The sequence below is a fragment of the Talpa europaea genome, assembly GCF_964194135.1.
Source record: "Talpa europaea genome assembly, chromosome: 6".
In the NCBI taxonomy this organism is placed as follows: Eukaryota; Metazoa; Chordata; class Mammalia; order Eulipotyphla; family Talpidae; genus Talpa; species Talpa europaea.
The window spans coordinates 41574625-41592503 of NC_140072.1; the positions used below are offsets into that span (position 1 = coordinate 41574625).

Sequence of the window (17879 nt, forward strand, 5' to 3'; positions counted from 1 at the left end):
TCAAAGCAACATGGATGGAGCTAGAAGGGATTATACTGAGTGAAATAAATCATGAGGAAAAAAAAATCACATAGTTTCACTTATAAGAGGAATATAGGGGAATCAAATAAGGGATCAAGGAAAATAATAACAATAAAGAAATTAACAGGCAACTATAAATCACAGACATTTTGCAGGGGAGGTGGAGGGAGAGAGATCAAAACAGGGGAGGGAAGAGCACAAGGGACTATGTTGATGGAGCACAGGTGAATTGGTGGTAGGAACTCTGTGGGGACTACACCTGTGAGGAGAAAGCAAACATTGCACAAAAATGAACAATGATGTAAAATGTAAATATATAAATAAATTATATCAAAAATTTTAAAAAGTGTTTGAAAATGTCTCAAGTTTAGCGAAAGAAAGCCTACAGATTAAGGAGCTGAGCAAATCCCAAATATGATAAACCTATAGGAAGCCATTCCTACACACACTAGTGTGAAACTTCTGAAAGCTAGGACAGAAAGTCTTAAAAGCAGTGAGAGATAAACTATTTGAATAATAGCAGAGGCCAGAAGAAGTGGCGTGGCATATTTCAAGCACTGAAAGAAAAGAACTATCAAGTCAGAATTCTGTATCAGCAAAAAAAAAAAAAAAAAAAAGAAAAAGAAAAAGAAAAAAAGTCACTCAGGAATGAAAAGAAATCAAAACATTTTCAGAATATGAAAGACTAAAAGAATTTGTCATCAGCATACTTATCCTAAAATAACAGATAGATAAATTTCTCTAAACAGAAAGGAAATAATAAAGAAGGAACATTAGAACATCTGGAGGGAAGGTGCTTTTATAAGATAGAGAAAAATACAATAGATTTTCCTTTTTATGAGTTCTCTGAATTATATTTGACAATTGACGCAAAACCGTGTCAGCAAAAGTTCTAACACTGATATGATTATAAGTGAAAATAGAGAACATATTTAAGACAATTACATTATACACAGGGTAAAAAAATAAGTCAGTCATTATACACAGATGCAAAAAGAGGTAAGGTTTCTTTAATAGTTCTTTTGAACTGCCAAAATGATGACACAGTAAGCTGTGATTAGTTATGTATACATAATGTAACACTTATAGTAACCACTAAAAAGCTATACAGAAAGATATACTAATGAATACTATAGATACCTCAAAATGGAATAAAAAATACAATATACAATGAAAAATGAAAATGCAAAACTGGATAGTTTGTACCACACCTAGACCATGTGGTGTAACTTCTTGGAACCACTATCATATATAAGAAGTCCATCTTTGACCAAGAAACATCATTAAGTGGTGCATGATTGCATGATACCCTTTACAATTATTCATAAAAATTGAAATGCTTGGGTGCAAATTTATCAAAAAATAGTGGCTAGGCTTACTGAAAATTACAAAGCATTGATGAAAAAAATCTAAGATCCAAAGACTGTCATGATTGCTTAACTATTTTGGTCTATGATGGATTACATATATGATGGTAGTCCCAACAGACTGTAACTTATATAGCTTAAGAATCAGTAAGTTATACCACCTAGTTTTGTGTTATTACCCTTGATGACATTTGCACGAAGAGACTATGACCTAACAATGCATTTCTCAGGAAGCAACACATGACTGTAAGTGAAAAGACATACAACTTTTATGGATTCAATGATTGCTATTAATTTAAGTGCCTGTAAGCACCTCTAAGGCTGTGGGTTGAGAGGGAAAGTAGAGGCAGAAGGCAGCCCTTCAGCTACTCAGACTTGTCCCAGCCTAAAGCATTAAGAAATGAATGCCAGCTTTAAAGAGTACTTCATTATTTGACTTTCATCTCCTGATGCTCAGCCTCAGTGAAGGGGAGCCTGGTGAATGCTGGGACCTCAGCATTTGTCCATTCTCTCACTGCACAGATGCAGTGATCAGACTTGCTGTCTCCAGGATGACAGCAGGCTCTGGCTGACTTTTGGGGCAGGCAGGATGCACACAGGCCCTGCACTGGCAGTAGAATGGAGGGGAAAAAGGATAGAAAGGATGGTTTCCCAAAAGATCAGCACTTTTGCTTCCTCATGCTAATGACCAAGGTGTGGGGGGCTTCTACAGTATCTCTGTAGAGCTGATGATGCACGACTTCTCTCTCTCTTTATATATGTATTTTTTAAAGTATGAAAATAATTCAACAGTGAAATTATTAGCCTACCCCTGCAGTCACTGCTATAATTTATGACTCCACATCCCCCACCATTGTAATTTTGCTTTGCATTCATTAAGATACAATTTTTTTTAAAGAAAAATCTCAAGGAATTGCAGTTCTGACAACTAACATTAACAACCGTGTCAGTCATAGATATTACTAAGGCTGTAATTCTGAAAAGTAAATTAATTTCCCTTGTGTGGGAACCATCGGAATAGCATTTAGATTCCTCTCTGGGGTAGGCTGATTGACTCTGGAAAGAACCTGCTGCTTTTATGGCAACACAATGTGCTGAAAGGCTCTGCCCACAGCACCTTTTCTAGTTTTATTTTTTCCATCGTATCCCTTCCTGGAATTTGGGGATAAGAAAACCAGGGGTATTCTTGGGTACATAAAAAAGGCAGATGGCTTTCGAAAGCTCTGTATGTTTTCCAACATACACAGACACACAATTTTTTCTAACATATCTGTAGACAGTTTGTTTTTTTTCTCTGTCAGCAATTATCTTTAATTTAAGGTTGGATGGAAGAGATTATCCTCTTCACCCTGAAACTCTTCTTATAACAATTTCAATGATGCAGAATAAGTTAGTGCTTGTTTGGGTTACAGAAAAAACTGTTTTTTGGGGGGAATTTTTGAATGACTTTGCTATGAGTAGAACAGAGGGTAATCTTAGGAACTCAGAATAATGGTAATGACCGTGATGATCAAATGCCATGCCTTGCACACCTACTATGTGTTAGGTGTGGTGCTAAACATGTATGGGCAGCATTTCACTTAGTCCTCACTACCACTGTCAGAATTTCCTGTCTTCTGGTTGAAGAACTGGAGGCCTAGAGAGGTTGTATAACTTGCCTGGAATAATGCTGCGGGTGTCAGAGGTAAACCAGAGTTATCAGGGCGGCTGAAGGTGGTCTACTCAATGGAAACAGTGCCTCAGGTTACTCTCCTTTGTGTTGCCCCTTATCTAAATGGCTTCTGATGTCTCCTCAAGGGTTGTCTAGCTACTGGTGAGAGGAGGTGACTCTATCCTAATTCCTTGCAGCTCTTGGACTACTCTTCTGTGCTAATGGGCAGTGCAGATAGACTGTCAGTCCATGCAGACACTGACCATGGTTTTAGACCCATGGCTTCCCTCTTGGGAGGAACTTTGCGTTCCTGGGATTTTGATTTGGTGTGACCTCTGATCAAGGGAAATAAGGAATGGCAAAATCTCTTTCCCTGAGGAGCTCCATTCTCTGAATGAGAAAGCATGGGCTCTGGTGTCTGTATTTGTGGGCTTGGAGTAACTGTTCCACTATTAATATTGACTTTTTGACACTGACACCAAAGCATGTTCAATTTTTTTTCTGAATGTGAAGTATTTTCATGTTTAAAAATTATTATTATTGACCCCATCACAACCACTGAAGATTATCTGTTCTGTGGTGGTTGAATTGATACACTGTAGAGAGTTGGGAGAAAAAACGGTGTTTGGAAGGTTAAAAAGTTATTGGGATTTCTGCAGAATTGGAAGGCACTCTGAAAAATCCTCTTTGGGACCATTTTGCACATTAATCACAATCAGCTATGATTAAAGAAGGATTTATCACACACACACACACCCCTTCATCTCTCTCCCCTACAAGTGGATTTAAAGTTGTCCATTTGAAAGATAACAGCTATTACATGGTAGATGAAACATATTGAAGTTTATGTTTTCATACAGGTTGCTTTGTAAGAACCCAGGACAAATGACTAAATATTCAGTTTTTTAAAAACTAGTTAAGAGTTGTATGCATCCTTGCTCTCCCATGATTCCCAAGCTTGACCCCAGTGTAGGGTTACTTGAGGTTGGAAATCAGGGTATCTATTGCACACATGGCTCAATAATAAGAAGCCAGGTTTTTACTTCCTGGATGGAAAACTGGACCAAGTCTGCTGGATCCAGACGATGGCATTAAAGCGTCCTGCTTTGTAACGTTCCCCCCCCCACCCCCCCCTTTGCATTTCTGTGTCTAGGAATATCCCCAGAGAAGGGGAGAAACGGGAACGGATGGGCCAGGGGCTTCTTGAGAGGTGGAAGGCTCTCCACTGGGAATGGGTACTGTGGGCCAGCTGCCAGGCACTCGTGGACACACTGGACTCCTGTCTGGGGCTGGGTTATTAAGAAGGGAAGTGGCCAGGGGAGTGTCGCCTAGATCCAGGAATTTGCTTAGCTTTTTTTCTGTAAAGGTCAGCACTTTGATAGCAAAGGAAAAGTGTTTTGTTTTCCCTCTCTCTGGCATAAGGGATGCTTGCGAACCAGCTTGCACCCTAAGAAGTCTCAGGGTCAAGGGCACAGACACAACCACAAAGCTCCTCTCCTTCTTCCAGTTTGACTGGATGTCATTCAGAGGAGACTGATGCAATGATGCTGCAGAGCAGGAAACATGCAAAGCAATTATCTTTTTAGTAGGTCACTGGCCTCCTTTGGGAGAAGAGACCAGAGGGAGAGCAGGAAAGGCGGGCAGCCGGGCCTCCCCCAGAGGCTGCATGTGCAGTAGCAGTGCTGGTGATTAATAGCCGTGTCACTTTCCATGAATGTTGCTTTAAGCAGCCATGTTCGAAATTGAGTGGGAATGAAATAAAACAACCCAAAATAAATGTTTCCTCTATTCCTTACGCATTGTTGGAATCCAGAAATAGCTTCTCAAATCTATAATTTTAAATGGCATCATTCACAGCGTTTTCAGTCTCAGCTTATTTTCACATGGCTATTGTGTGCACATGCATCACTTTTTGTTTTTAAAAACTAGGAAAAATTTCAGCTTAGTGACTTTGGGGTTTTTTCACCACTGAAATAAAAATTGTGTTTGCAGAGAAAAATACAGCCTTTACATGTGTTTTAAAGAAAAATAGTAACTTAGAGGAGAAAAGGACAGGAAGAATATTGTGTCCATATAGATCATAAACTGGAACAGTAAAAACGTCTGGCAGGCACTAATTGCTGGCCAGCTGCAGAGATTGCAGCCTGTGAGCTGTGTTCAGGGCAGTGTGCCAGGCTGCTGGCAACCAGAGGGTGGGCCTGCACCATCAGGGCCCCACTGCGGTCGCTGGGGCCTGAGAACATAAACTGTAGGGTGACCAGAGTGGCTGGGCAGGCTTCCTGCAACAGCTAAGCCTCTCAGAGCACTCCCTGGGCCACCTCTCTCTGCTGCCTCTTAGGGATCATGGTAGCAGTCACAGGAATCACCTCTGGCTGCATCTCTGGGCAGGAGAGGGGTCATTGGCTTTTTAGTGCTATGTTTTCCCCTGTGGAAGCCAGAGAACATGTAACAGGTGAGGAGGCAGCAGGCATCTCCTGGCTTAGGGCTTTAGCGACTGTCAGAGTCTTGGGCCAGAGAAGGGGGCTGAAAGAGTGTGGGTATTGCCTGTCCTCTGTCCACTCATTTGTTTTCTTCTAGTCTCTATTAATAACCTCCCCCTCACCCAAAAAAAAAAACAAAAAAAAAAAAACAGCAGTGGAGTAGGCTCTTGGGCATAAGAGCGAGGTGGATCTCTCATCTTATTTGCTTCTGACAGGCTCTGCCTGACAGAACATCTACAATAAACAGGCACTCCAGGGAGAAGTGGAGGGGTGAGTGAAGGAGTTGGCGTGGAGCTGCTGGGAGGTGGCAGAACATTAGTCTATAATCTTGCCCCAGTCTTTGCTAAGCACACATCCCTGCCCGGGCTGGCACACCTGAAGACGCAACAGGCTTGCCCTCAGCAAGCTTAGTCTGGCCATAGGTGTTATTTTAAAACATAGGCTTGGGGGCCTCCCCTGTTGGCGCAGCGGTTGAGCGCTGGGCTGCGAAGCTGCCCGCAGCCTCTGCAGCACTGGTTCGATCCCCGGCCACCAGCGAGGGTCCCACATGGCATGCAGACCTCTCCTGCCGTGCCCACTGCTCCCCTCAGCAGTGTATTTCGTCAGTCTGCCTGTTCTGTTTCCCCCTCTGGCTCTGGTGAATTCTCTCACTCTCCTGGGCTTCTGACTGTACCCAGTGCTTGTATAAATAAATAAATCTTAAAAAAAAAAAAAAGAAAAAAACAACAACAACATAGGCTTGGGCCTCCCTGGTGGTGCAAGGGGTTAAGACACAATCTATGAAGCTGTCCGCAGCCACTGCAGCACGAGTTCTATCCCTGGCCAGGGAGCAACCCATATGGCACAGCAGACCTCTCCTGACTTGCTCGCTGCTCCCCTCAGCAGTGTATTTCAGTCCATCTGCCTGTTCTGCTCCCCACTTTGTATCTGGTGAATTCTCTCACCACCACCCCCACCCCCACACACCTCTGGCCTGTACCCCAGTTCTTTTATGCATAAATAAACAAATCTTTAAAAAAAAAAAAACCAGGCTTTACTGTTGTTCAGTTACGCTCAGGCCAGCAGACAGGGAGAGGACGCCCACTGAAAAGACGGCTTGTTGTTCACAGTTTCCAAGTGCAGCAGCCATGCCGTGACACATGTGGCCACACAGGGCCACACGGGGAAGCACCAGGGACAGTCACATGGGGCCATGTGGGGAAGCACCAGGGGTGGCCAGGAGTTAAAGGGGGTTGCAGGGGGAAACATAGACTCAATCCTTTGTTGTGGTTTCCGTGGGAAGGAATTGGCGAGGCCAGGTAAGCAGGGCTAAGCAGGTTTGGGATAAGTAGGTTTGGCTAGTTTGCATAATTTCAGAAGGTAATGGAGCATAGGGACAGTCCCTACTGTGTGGTACCTCACCCTGGGGAGGTTATGGCAGGGGAAAGTGGCCTAGTGAGAGTCCTGTAAGGGCAGTGGTGGGGGCGTGGGCTCTGGATGGGTTGGTTTGATATGGACGGTGAGCTCACAGCAACTGTCTAGGAACGGGCCGGCCCCAGGAAGGGCAGCCCCTCTAAGTTCAGTGAGGCCCCAGATGTCAGTGCACGAGAAATGCGTGGTTAGGACAGGTGCACTTGGTGCTGGCACGGAAGGGGAAAGGGCTGGGCCATGCAGGAGGAAAAACAGATGAAGTGCTCAGGGCTTCCTGAGTTGATTGGTTTGGTTTGGTATTTGAAGGGGGGTGCTGAGGAAGGGAGAAAGTCTAAATGGGAGGGGACTGCATTTGACTGAGCCACCAAAAATGTGATGTGTGCCAACTAGGTGCAGGTTGGCTGTAGGCAGAGAGCCTATGTCAGGGGCTCAGGATGGAAAGTATCTGAAGGGGCATAGCCAGAAAAACACTCAAGGAAGGCCAGGCTCTTGAATGCCAAGCTGAGGCATTTGGATTTTATTCTGTGTGAGTTGGCCAGAACTCTTCTATCCTCTGGGGGTTCTCCTAATGAATTCATAGACACACAGAATGTCTACGCTTGGCCATATATCATAATCACAGAACTTAATTAACAAGTTAGGATGCTGATGTAAATTTATTCCGGATGGAAAAAAGAAATCCCCTGTGGCGTTATGGGTTGAAAATTCAATGCCTCCTGGGCCTGCAGGTAATGTCAGCGAGTGAAAAGGGTCTTGGGACCCGCAGGGGTCTGTTTTGTGCTAACAGGAGGAGTTGGTGGCTTCTAAGCTCCCTTGGATCACATGATGGAGGCGGGCTCCAGAGTTGCCAGATCTTCCTAATTTTATTTTCTTTTTTTCAAAGAATTTTATTAAAAAAAATTTTTTTAAGATTTATTTATTTATGCATACAAATGCTGGGGTACAGACCAGAGATGTGGGGGATGAGAGGATCCACCAGAGACAGAATGGGGAACAAAATAGGCAGACTGAAATACACTGGTGAGGGGAGCAGCTGGCGAGACAGGAGAGGTCTGCCTTGCCATATGGGTTTCTCCCTGGTCGGCCGTGGATCGAACTTGTGCTGCAGAGGCTGTGGATTGCTTCATAGTGCAGTGCTTAACCCCTTGTACCACCAGGGAGGCTCAGATCTTCCTAATCTTCAAGAAAGACTGGAAACTCGTATTCTTTTGGAAACTCTGAGTTTTGTTTTTTTTTTTAAAGAGCAAAGTCATTTATTTTTGTTTTTAAGATTTATTTATTTATTTATACAAGTACTGGCTATGGTCAGAAGCGCGGGAGGGTGAGAGGATTCACCAGAGCCAGAGCGGGGAATAGAAAAGGCAGACTGACAAAGTACACTGCTGAGGGGAGCAGCGGGCGCGGGAGGAGAGGTCTGCGTGCCATGTGGAACCCTCGCTGGTGGCCGGGGATTGAACTGGTGCTGCAGAGGCTGCGGGCAGCTTCGCAGCCCAGCACTCAACCACTGCGCCACCAGGGAGGCCTGGAAACTCTGAGTTTTATGAAATCACCTGGCAACTAGGTAGTGCATCAGGCCTGCACAAGGACTCTTGCTGGTCTCTTTCTGTTGTGCGCCTGTCACCCCATTTCAAGTGAGAGGCTCAGAGAGGACATGAGACAATTCAAGGTGTATTTGGGAAATAGGCACACTAGGTCAGGGATCAGATCTGGCATCCAAAGATGGTCTCTGAGGTATTGAGCAAACCACTCTGCTGTCCTCCATTTGCACATCCACTTTGACAAAGCTCATTCATTCTTTTATTCATTCAACAAATACAGAGCATCTGATACATAGAAGGCCAAGACAGAGACATCACACCCAAAAAGTAGAAAACTTGATGGAGTGCTGTCTAAAATTATATTGTAACTTTTTCAGCCAAACAGATACTAAAGGAGCTGTGATCTGTGGCTTTTTTTGCTGTAGCTATGTGGGTGAATTTCTGGCATAAGGAAATGCTGTGATTGACAGGTGGGGTGGGTGGGCATGCACAAGACTCTCCCGCTGCTGCCCACACCATCTGGTTTGGTTCACGCCAGGTTCTGGACTGTGAGCTCAGTGGGTGGGCCTGTGCCTTTTTGATGTTGGTGGCTGCCCAAGTGACAATGTGGTATTGGGCACCAAGCAGGTGTGCAGATGTCTTCCAGAGGAGTGAATTGCCTGTGGCAGTGTCTGCATTTTTAGACCAGATATTAGCCTCAGTGACCATAAAAAAAGCTACAGCATAATCTTAGTGTTTAAACGTGAACGTTAGGAGAGTAGCAACAAGCAGAATTTGTAAAATGACCTGATTTTATCATGATAACATTATTGGGTCTATGTTTTTTTTTTTTTTTTTTTTTTTTGTCTTGTTTTATGGGGTTGACAATAGTTCAGCAAAAGCTGAGAGGTTTCCTATAGAATATCAGGCCTCTTTTGGTGCCAGGCCCTGCTGTGGTTGAGTATACATTGGGATGGATGGAGAGCACAGAGGGCAGGATGGGGTAGTGTTCTCCAGACAGCCACCTGTAGAGTGAGTAAGATCCCATGGGAAAGTCTGGTATAGAGACACACCTGCATTCATAGTGCTCCCCAGTGCTGCTGCGTGCATGCATGTTATCTTGTGTGTCTTCACGTGACAGGCCAAGTTGTGAATTCTAGATGCCTTTTTCACTAAAAGGATCATGGTGCCCTTTAAAAAATTATACATAAAGACAATACTAAAGTGTAAAATTATACTTAAGAAAGTAGTTATCAGATATAAAATTTGAAAACATTTACTGTGGCCTTTCTTTGCTTGAGTGGGTGATGGCTGGCCTCATTTCACTGTTGTCGGAAGCGCAGGTTTGCCTTGCCTGTGTGTCCCTATGTGTGCATGCCTGTGTATGTGTATGTGTGCGCACGTGTGTAACTGCACATGTGCATGCATGTATGTGTAAAATGTTCTTTTAAAAATCAGCATTAAGGTCAGAGCTATTCAGAAGTCCACAGTTGCAAAGCATGAGAGCCTGCACAGCGCAGACCCATCACAGGCCTGGCTCTTTGTAGTCTGCTACCATAGGGTGCTGCGAGATGATCCCTGGACAGTGCCTTGGGGATCCCATACTAGTTTATAAATTGCTCCAAGGAAGTCTTTGATTTTTTGACACTTATTGCAGCCTTATTGTGGCAGTTATGCAGAGGGCACAAGATTTAAGGCAGGGTATATAGAACACCTTTTCCATGTGGAGCTGCAGGGGGCACTTAGGTGGGCTGAAAGTAATGACCTGCCTGTGAATCTGACAGGAGCACCAGGCTTAGCATTGCCTCCTTGTTGAGAATGTCCTTTTGAAATATGTGCTTGGATACTGCTTCTGTCCTATTAATTATGTCACAAACTTAGTAAAGCTGATAATTAATGATCACGGGGCACTTGGAACTGTAAAATGCCATGTAAATGTTAAGGAGTAAAAATTACTCTGTGTATTAAATAGATATGCTACTTTAAAACTATTCCACCTTGGGAAGGGTAATTTCCAGAAGAGCTAAAAAGTTCTCTGCTGGGCTATCTTCAGAAACTGTTGATATCTTATTATCGTAATTACCCACATTTTAGGAGCGTTAGGTATTCTGGATTCTGAAGTATTTGAACGACTGACGGTAGCTTGGTGCTTTAGCTCTGGGAATGAAATTGTCCCTTAGAAGTCAGTAAAAATTGTATCTGCTTGATTCTTCCTAGTCGGAGACAGTTTGGGCCCAAAGCCAAGGAAGAGGTCAAGATCATCGAGCACCAAACACAGACCCTTCGGCTGATGCCTCACCTGGCCACAGCCTTGGCCCTGACCTTCGCCAGCAGGTGAGAGGCTTCTGTGGGTTTGCCCTCTTGAGGTGAGTGTGAGACTGGCATTCATGAGTGCGAGGAGACTTGGGGGAGCTTCATTTTTTGATTGCAAAGAAAAAAATGAAAAAAAGGAGAGACTGTTAAAATCCACGCTCAGGTTAAAAGTGATGTCTGCATCACCATTGTCTGTATATACAGATGCGAGGGATCTACAGGGGGTTGGAAAAGATTCGCACTGATGTCTCTCCAGAGTTCCTAAAAGAATCAGCCTTGATAAGTTAAAATTTCTCTGACAACTCCAGTTTACTGTAAGGTTTGCAAAAATAGGTCAAATTATATATATTTGGGCAAGTAGGGAGGTGTCAGGTTATTGAATAAAATAGCAATGACAGTTCTTTAAATTCACATGGAACTTCACCTTTTACAATAGGCTTTCTTCTCTATCTTGTCTGTTTTTTCTCAAAGTACAAAGGGTTCGTCTCAGCAGTTGGTGTGATCACTGCAGCCTAAAATTCAAGAGATGTGTGAAACATTTTTGAGGGTAAAGGGTAGAAAATAACAGGCTCCTATGTGTGTAGGCTAAAACAGGGAGAGAGTGGAGCCCAGTGCTCACTTACTTGGGGTCGAGGGGGCAAAGGCAATTGGCCACTGGAGCCAGGAAACCCGAGGGGGAAGAGTGAACTTGGACACAAAGAGGTTTTCTGAGGGAAGGGAGATTCTGTGAAACTGCCAGTTGCAGTGTGTGGGGTGATTGTTCTGGAGCTGAAGGGCCCATGGAGATGTTGGGAGCCCTTGACGAAGGACAGACCTTAACCCTCCTTTCATCTGCAGCTCTACCTACTGCTGTCCTCCGTTGGCGGCCCCTCCCATGCTGCTTTGCCCGTCACTCATCTCTGCTTGCCTCACAGGTATGCTGGGGCCCTCCTGGACCAGGACATCTTCCAGGGCAAGGAGCTCATCAACAGTCGCCCATTGCAGGCCCTGGTGGCGGGGCTGAAGGCCTACAGTACCTGGGAGAACCTGGGCTGCCTGCAGGACTGCCGTGAGTGCACAGGAGGCATGGTGAGTCCCCAGCAGTGCACTGGGGGACATGGGCTGTGCAGCCAGTCACTGCCCTGGCTGTCCTTGCAGCCCTGGCTGTGTTGCTTGGTGTTGTCATCTGTGCATGTCCGCCCACATGATGTTGCGAGGTCGTGAGGTGCTTGGCCCACAGTGCCAGCCTTTGGGAGCCTGTAATAAAGATTATTAAAGTTGGTCATGGGATGGTTGACATTATGGGGAGGGCTAGTGAGGGCCAGATGATCAAAGCTCTGCTCCAGCATTCTGTTCCCTTGGGGAAAATGCTAGAAGTGACTCCAAAGGGCTCTGAGGAAGATGGGGATGTGCCAAGCACGTAGAGACTGCACAGTGTATTCCCAGCCCCCGCCTCATACTAGGTTGTGGGATTAGGGACACACGAATCCAAATCTTGGGAGAGTTGAGAGGGTCTCTGAGAATAGTTGGCATCTTGATTCCCCAAGCTCTAAAGGCAGAGAGGTCTGTCTGAAGCAGGATGCAGGGGTTTCTGCATCCTTGTGGGGACCCAAAACAGGTGAGAAGACATCCCAAATGGGGTCTCTGAGATCAGGACTGGTGGAGTGGAGGCTTGGGGATCTGTGACTCTACAAGGCTGCAGGTATTAGCTGTGGTGGCATGGGGTTCAGCAGGGAAGTCAGTCCTGCTTTGGTGACCCCAGGGACTACACCATTTCATCAGCATGCACGCTGCATGCATACACTGCTGGGGCCTCTGGATAACACCTCCAGAGGAGAAGGGAGGAAGGAGGGACACCCTTTTCGTCCTTTGTCCTGAGTTTAATCCTGAATTTGATTAAATATTTGCATAAAAACAGCAGCTCTGATCCTGAAGGAGAGATGGAAAAAATCTAGCCTTAGTGAGAAGAGGTCCAAGAGCAGCTACAGAAAATAAAGGGTGCCTTTCTGGAAAGCTGAACACTCCACTTCTCTGCATTAGCGCCAGGGGCACTCGGAGAGGTGAGGGCCCAGGAGGGACTGGACCTTCATAGCAAGCAGTTTCTCTTCATAGCCTTCATATAGCAAGCAGTTTCTCCCACATGAGCCTGTGGCTGGGGATGGGGGCCTCTTGTGTGATCATTTGTCTCAAGGTGGCTAGGCCAACATGTGCCCGTGGTGAAGGGCAGCCTGGGTCAGCCAGGTGTGTGTTGTGCCCAATGGTGGCAGGCATGATTGCAGTGCTCTGTGAGATGCTGTTTGGAGTCCACAGGGAAAGGAGAGTGGAGGTTAAATGACCAATGGCGCTGGGATGCGGAGGTCTTCTGAAGTAGTCAGGGGCATGGGCTCATGGTAACTTCCCCTAGTGAGCTGACAAGTTGGGAGGCCTCTCCAAGGAGGATGTGGCGTCTTCTTTAAACAGGACTTTGCTGGCAGTGGCTAGGAGCAGAACTCAGATATTCCAAGTTAGACTTAGAAGGTTTCGGTCAGCAGGTGGGAGATAAGAGTGGAACCCCTCTCAGACGCAGCCAGCCCAGGGTTGGGATGCTGCTGGGGGTTCTGAACAGATTCTGATGCTGTAGCCGTGATAGGTGACTCATCTGGGTTCTGCTCAAAACCAGTGTGGTCTTTTGATCGTCTTTCTCCCTTCACCATTCCCTTTGCATTTCTTGAACTGGCATGTCCAGTGGATCCATGCCCTGGGCCACCTTATCTTTTCTACTTGCTGGCCCTCCTGCACTCTGCTTGGCCTTTATGATCCTCCGTCCTTACACCTGGCCCCAGAGCTCCATGTTCTCCCTGGGTCAATCTGGAGCTCTGGCAGGCATGTCTCAATAGTCACCTTTGCCTTACCCAGCTTTCCAGTGACCCTGCCCGGTTCTGTATTCCTTCTTGTCCAGCACCACCCGCAGTGCAGAAGTGAGCCCTCCATCACCATGTGCACAGGACCTGAGGCTGCAGGGCTGGTTTTCCAGGCAGATGTCAGCCCTGCCAGCTCACCAGCACCTGCTGCCTCAACAAGCTTTGTTTCCCAGGAGCTTCTCACAACCTGGATGCAAAGGGCCCTAGTTTTCTGAGTGGAACCCTTTTCCCTACTCCAGCCCTGCCATAGGGCTGCTTGTAGAAACATTAGTATTTATTAAAAGAAAACCACGAGTATCTTCTCACTATTTTTGATTCATCTTCAATGAGGAAGTCTCCAAAAGTGGAGAGATGTGGATTTGAGCTCGGGGCTACTGAGATGATACTGAAAATCACCTCTTTTAAGGCTATAGGCTTAGCTTCTAAAATATGTATTTCAACACACATTTACCTTCTTTGGGGCCAGCAACCCTGGGTGTGACCTTGGGCAAATTGTTCCCTTCTCATACTTCTGTTTTCCCATCTATAAAATGAGGCTAGCAAGCTTTCCTTTGTAGTGGTTGTGAGGGTTGCCTTATATGAGTCGACGAGTATAAAATGCTTTACACATGGACCTGGCAGTTGGCATCTCTACGATGTAACTGTACTGGAATTTGGGGGAAAAAATCCCACCCACTCCCTTTTACTTGCCTTTATCCAAGGTGGAAGTAGAACCCAGCATGGTGTGGCAGGTGCTGAGCAGAATCCAGGTTGGGAGGACTTTGTGAGATCTGGGAGGAGGATCCCCAAACAGGGTCCTTCTAGTGACAGAAAAAGGGTGAACAGGAGACTTCAGATAGGGTGGCAGAAAATCAGGGAGTAAATCTTTGATCATTACAGCCTTACTTCTGACGACAGCGTGTGCTATCAGTAGCCAACTGTTGACTGATCAACTGGACAATTAACAGATGGATGAGCAGATGAACTGATGGACAGATGGGATGATGGACAGGTTGACTGATGGCAGATGGGATGTGGACAGACTGATTGATTGACTAAATGATCGCCCTGTATTTTAATTTTCTTTCCTACTCTTAGAACTTGGAATTAATCTATAAACCTGGGCCCTCCTTTGTCTTAACTTGCTTTGTTATTATTGTTTTTTATCTTTAATGCTTAAAAAAAATACTGACTTTATTGTTACTTTTTGGGGAAATACTGGTATGTCCTATAAGCTACTAATATTCAGAATGATGGTGATATTTATTAGCTCTAAAATCTGTACATACCCATCTTGACATAGTAGACCAGGGCTTGAGAAGAAGGTTAGGATGGAAAATCATTGTACAGATTATTAAAATATGAGTACATGTGACACCTAATTTTTGCCTTTACCCTAAACATACAGCCTTGTAAATTCCTGTTTCTCTTGCTAACTTTAATGTTTGTTACTGTTGCTTAAAGTGAGCAGCATCTGTGCAGGGAAGCTTCTTTGCTGAGTAAAGCATATTTGAAATCACATTTATTGTACTGTTCACTAATCACAAAAGTAATTTGTAGAATTTTTTTAAAATACAGAATAATACAAAGAAATAAATATGTCCACGTTGTACTTCCCAGAGATGACTATAATGATTCTTTCTATGAAGTGCATGTGTGTGTGTTAAAACATTATAGCCTTCCCTTTCACCTAAGAGTTAATGTGGATGCCTTCAGATCACTGTTTTACAGTAAAGTTGTACCATGTAGATGTGCCATAATTTATTCAACCAATTGCTTAGTTTATGTCAATTTTTTTTACTATTGTAAATAGCATTATAAAAATATATTAGTACCTTTTTTTTGCATACCTATGATTGTTTCTTTGGGATCAAGTATGTAAATGATACTTGTATTGTCAACAAAGGTTATACCATCTCCCACTCTACAGAATCCTATTGTTGCTCGACTAGTGGCTTGCAAACTCTTTTTACCATGATCCAAAGTAAAAGGTACACTTTTCTTTACCACCCTGTATTTACAGACATATACATATGAAATCTAAAAAATAAATTTCATTTAACAACACTTGCTTCACTATTCTGATGTACTCTAATACTTTTTTATGTCATTTTAAGAAGTGGTAGTCATGGTGCATTAAGTTGATGCCATGACCTGCTAGTGGGTCACAGTCTATGTTTTCAAAACATAGACCAGACTCAGTGATCAAACAGAAAGGGTCTTGCTACAGGAAGTTGTGAGCTGCAGGCTGGCAGAGTTGTGTCTACCATGATCAAAAGAACCCAGCCTTCAGGGTAATGCATTTTCTGGCTCAGATTGTGAGGTGACTTATGCTGAACCAGAATCACTAATTTAATTTTCACTAGAATGTTACTAATTTGGCCCTTTGAGATTAAAATTATGTATTTGAAAATGGGAAAGATAAAAAGGCACTGACATAAAAAGTGATAATTTTTTCTTGTCTGCTTGGTTTATTTATCTCAGATCACAGGGAAGGAATCAAGGCCCAGCAGCCTGTAGTGTTTGGTTGAGAGAAGAGTTCAGAGCATTTTTGCTCTTAAAGTTTTCTATAGAAACTTTTGAATTTTGAGATTCTTTCTCTCTACAGATTAATATTTTCATAGCACTTGATGGTTGATTTTAATAACATTATCTTCCTATGTCAGGAATCATGGGACAGTCTTAGCTGGGCTGTTTGGATGGGAGCTTACAGATGTGCTTACAGAACATCTCGAACAGTAAAATAGATAAATGAGAGGCATACATAGACGTGAACTTTGGAATTAAATCATAGTGTGTCTTTTAACTCCTTTATTTCTAAGCCCTAATTTTTCCAACTAGCTCTACCTTCTCAGTGTATTTTGCTACTTTTGTGCATAAAGCCTGAGATAAAGAGATTTCATAGAAAAAATAAAATTTTTTCCAAAATCAGATTACCAAATGGACAATACTTGTTGGAACTTTCTTTCAGGTTCATGCAAGCACGTCTTTGCCTTAATATCTACTGATTACAAGCCATTTGCAAGTATTTCTACTATCTTTCCATATGTGGTGCAGTGTCCTAACTATGTGTTCCTGCGGGCCAGGTCATGTGAGGAAGGCACACTATATACTGTGCATGAAACTGTGTAAGGTTTCAGTCAAATGACCATTAGGGGACTTCTGACCAAGTTGGAGTAATAGGCAGCAGTTATATCCCCCTGAGTAAAACAAGCAAAACAAGACACTATGTATGAACTAGATACTTTGCAAAAGACTGGGCTGCAGACAATGAAGGACAGTGACATCTGCGAGAGGGGAAATGAATCCAATGGGCCCTGTAATTGCCTGTTTCCTGCCTGGAGAGAGTTTTCATGTCGTGCTTCTTGAGGGAGAAACTGGGATGAAACCCAGTGAACTCTGTTATATGAAGTCTTAGACCTGAAAATCCAGGGATACAAAGCATGTAGAATTCACAGGATTTACTCTTGACTTTGTATTATGAACATAAGGATGACAGCAGACTTCTCATTGGGAAAAATGTAAGCAGGAAGACAGTGGAGCAACATTTTAAAGTAACAAAAGAAAAAAAAAATCTATGTACAATTTTATCCTCAGTCAAATTATGTTTCCAAAAAAGGTATAATAATGACAAGTTCAGACTTATAAAAGTTGAAAGGCTTCATCACCAAAAACCTTTATTTACTCTAAGAAATATTTGAGGAAATTCTTCTGGCAGAAGGAAAATAATACCTGATAGAAATATGAATCTATACAAGAAAGAAACCCACCAAAAATACTAACTATTTAAGTCAATCTATATGATTTGGTTCTTAGTATTTAAAGCTCTGTGAAAGATAATTGACTGTTTAAGCAAAAATCATAATAAGGTAGTGTGAAGTTTATAACAGCGATAAAAACAAACTGTGTGACAAAATTGTGTAAAGTCCAGGAAGGGAGAGAAGAAAGTAAACTATCACAAGGTTCTTATACTGGATGTGAAGTAGAAAAATATCATCCAAAAGTATACTATGATAAGTTGAAGATTTATACTATAAACATTAAAGCTATTACTAAAATAATAAAACAGATCTAATAGCTAGTAAGTCAGCGAAGGAGTTAAAATGGAAGGCAGGAAAAAAGAAATATGGAAGAAAGAAAGATTGTTCAAGTAGAAAATAAATATCCAAATGGTAGATTTAAATCTACTCATATTAATAAACTTAAATGTAACTACTTCCATTTAAAGGCAGAGGTTGTCAGATTGGATAAAATGAGAAGAC

The 17879-nt window shown here is 43.5% G+C and overlaps 1 protein-coding gene across 1 annotated transcript in view; it reads left to right on the top strand.

The window, feature by feature from the left end:
• ACOXL (acyl-CoA oxidase like) overlaps positions 1 to 17879 on the top strand; it is a gene marked incomplete at both ends in the record, with an annotated part of 268533 nt that overhangs the window by 107998 nt on the left and 142656 nt on the right. The window contains 2 exons of the mRNA XM_084235198.1: positions 10664 to 10780; positions 11674 to 11827. Of these exons, the coding sequence (XP_084091324.1) occupies positions 10664 to 10780; positions 11674 to 11827 (271 nt within the window). The remainder of the gene's footprint in view (positions 1 to 10663; positions 10781 to 11673; positions 11828 to 17879) is intronic.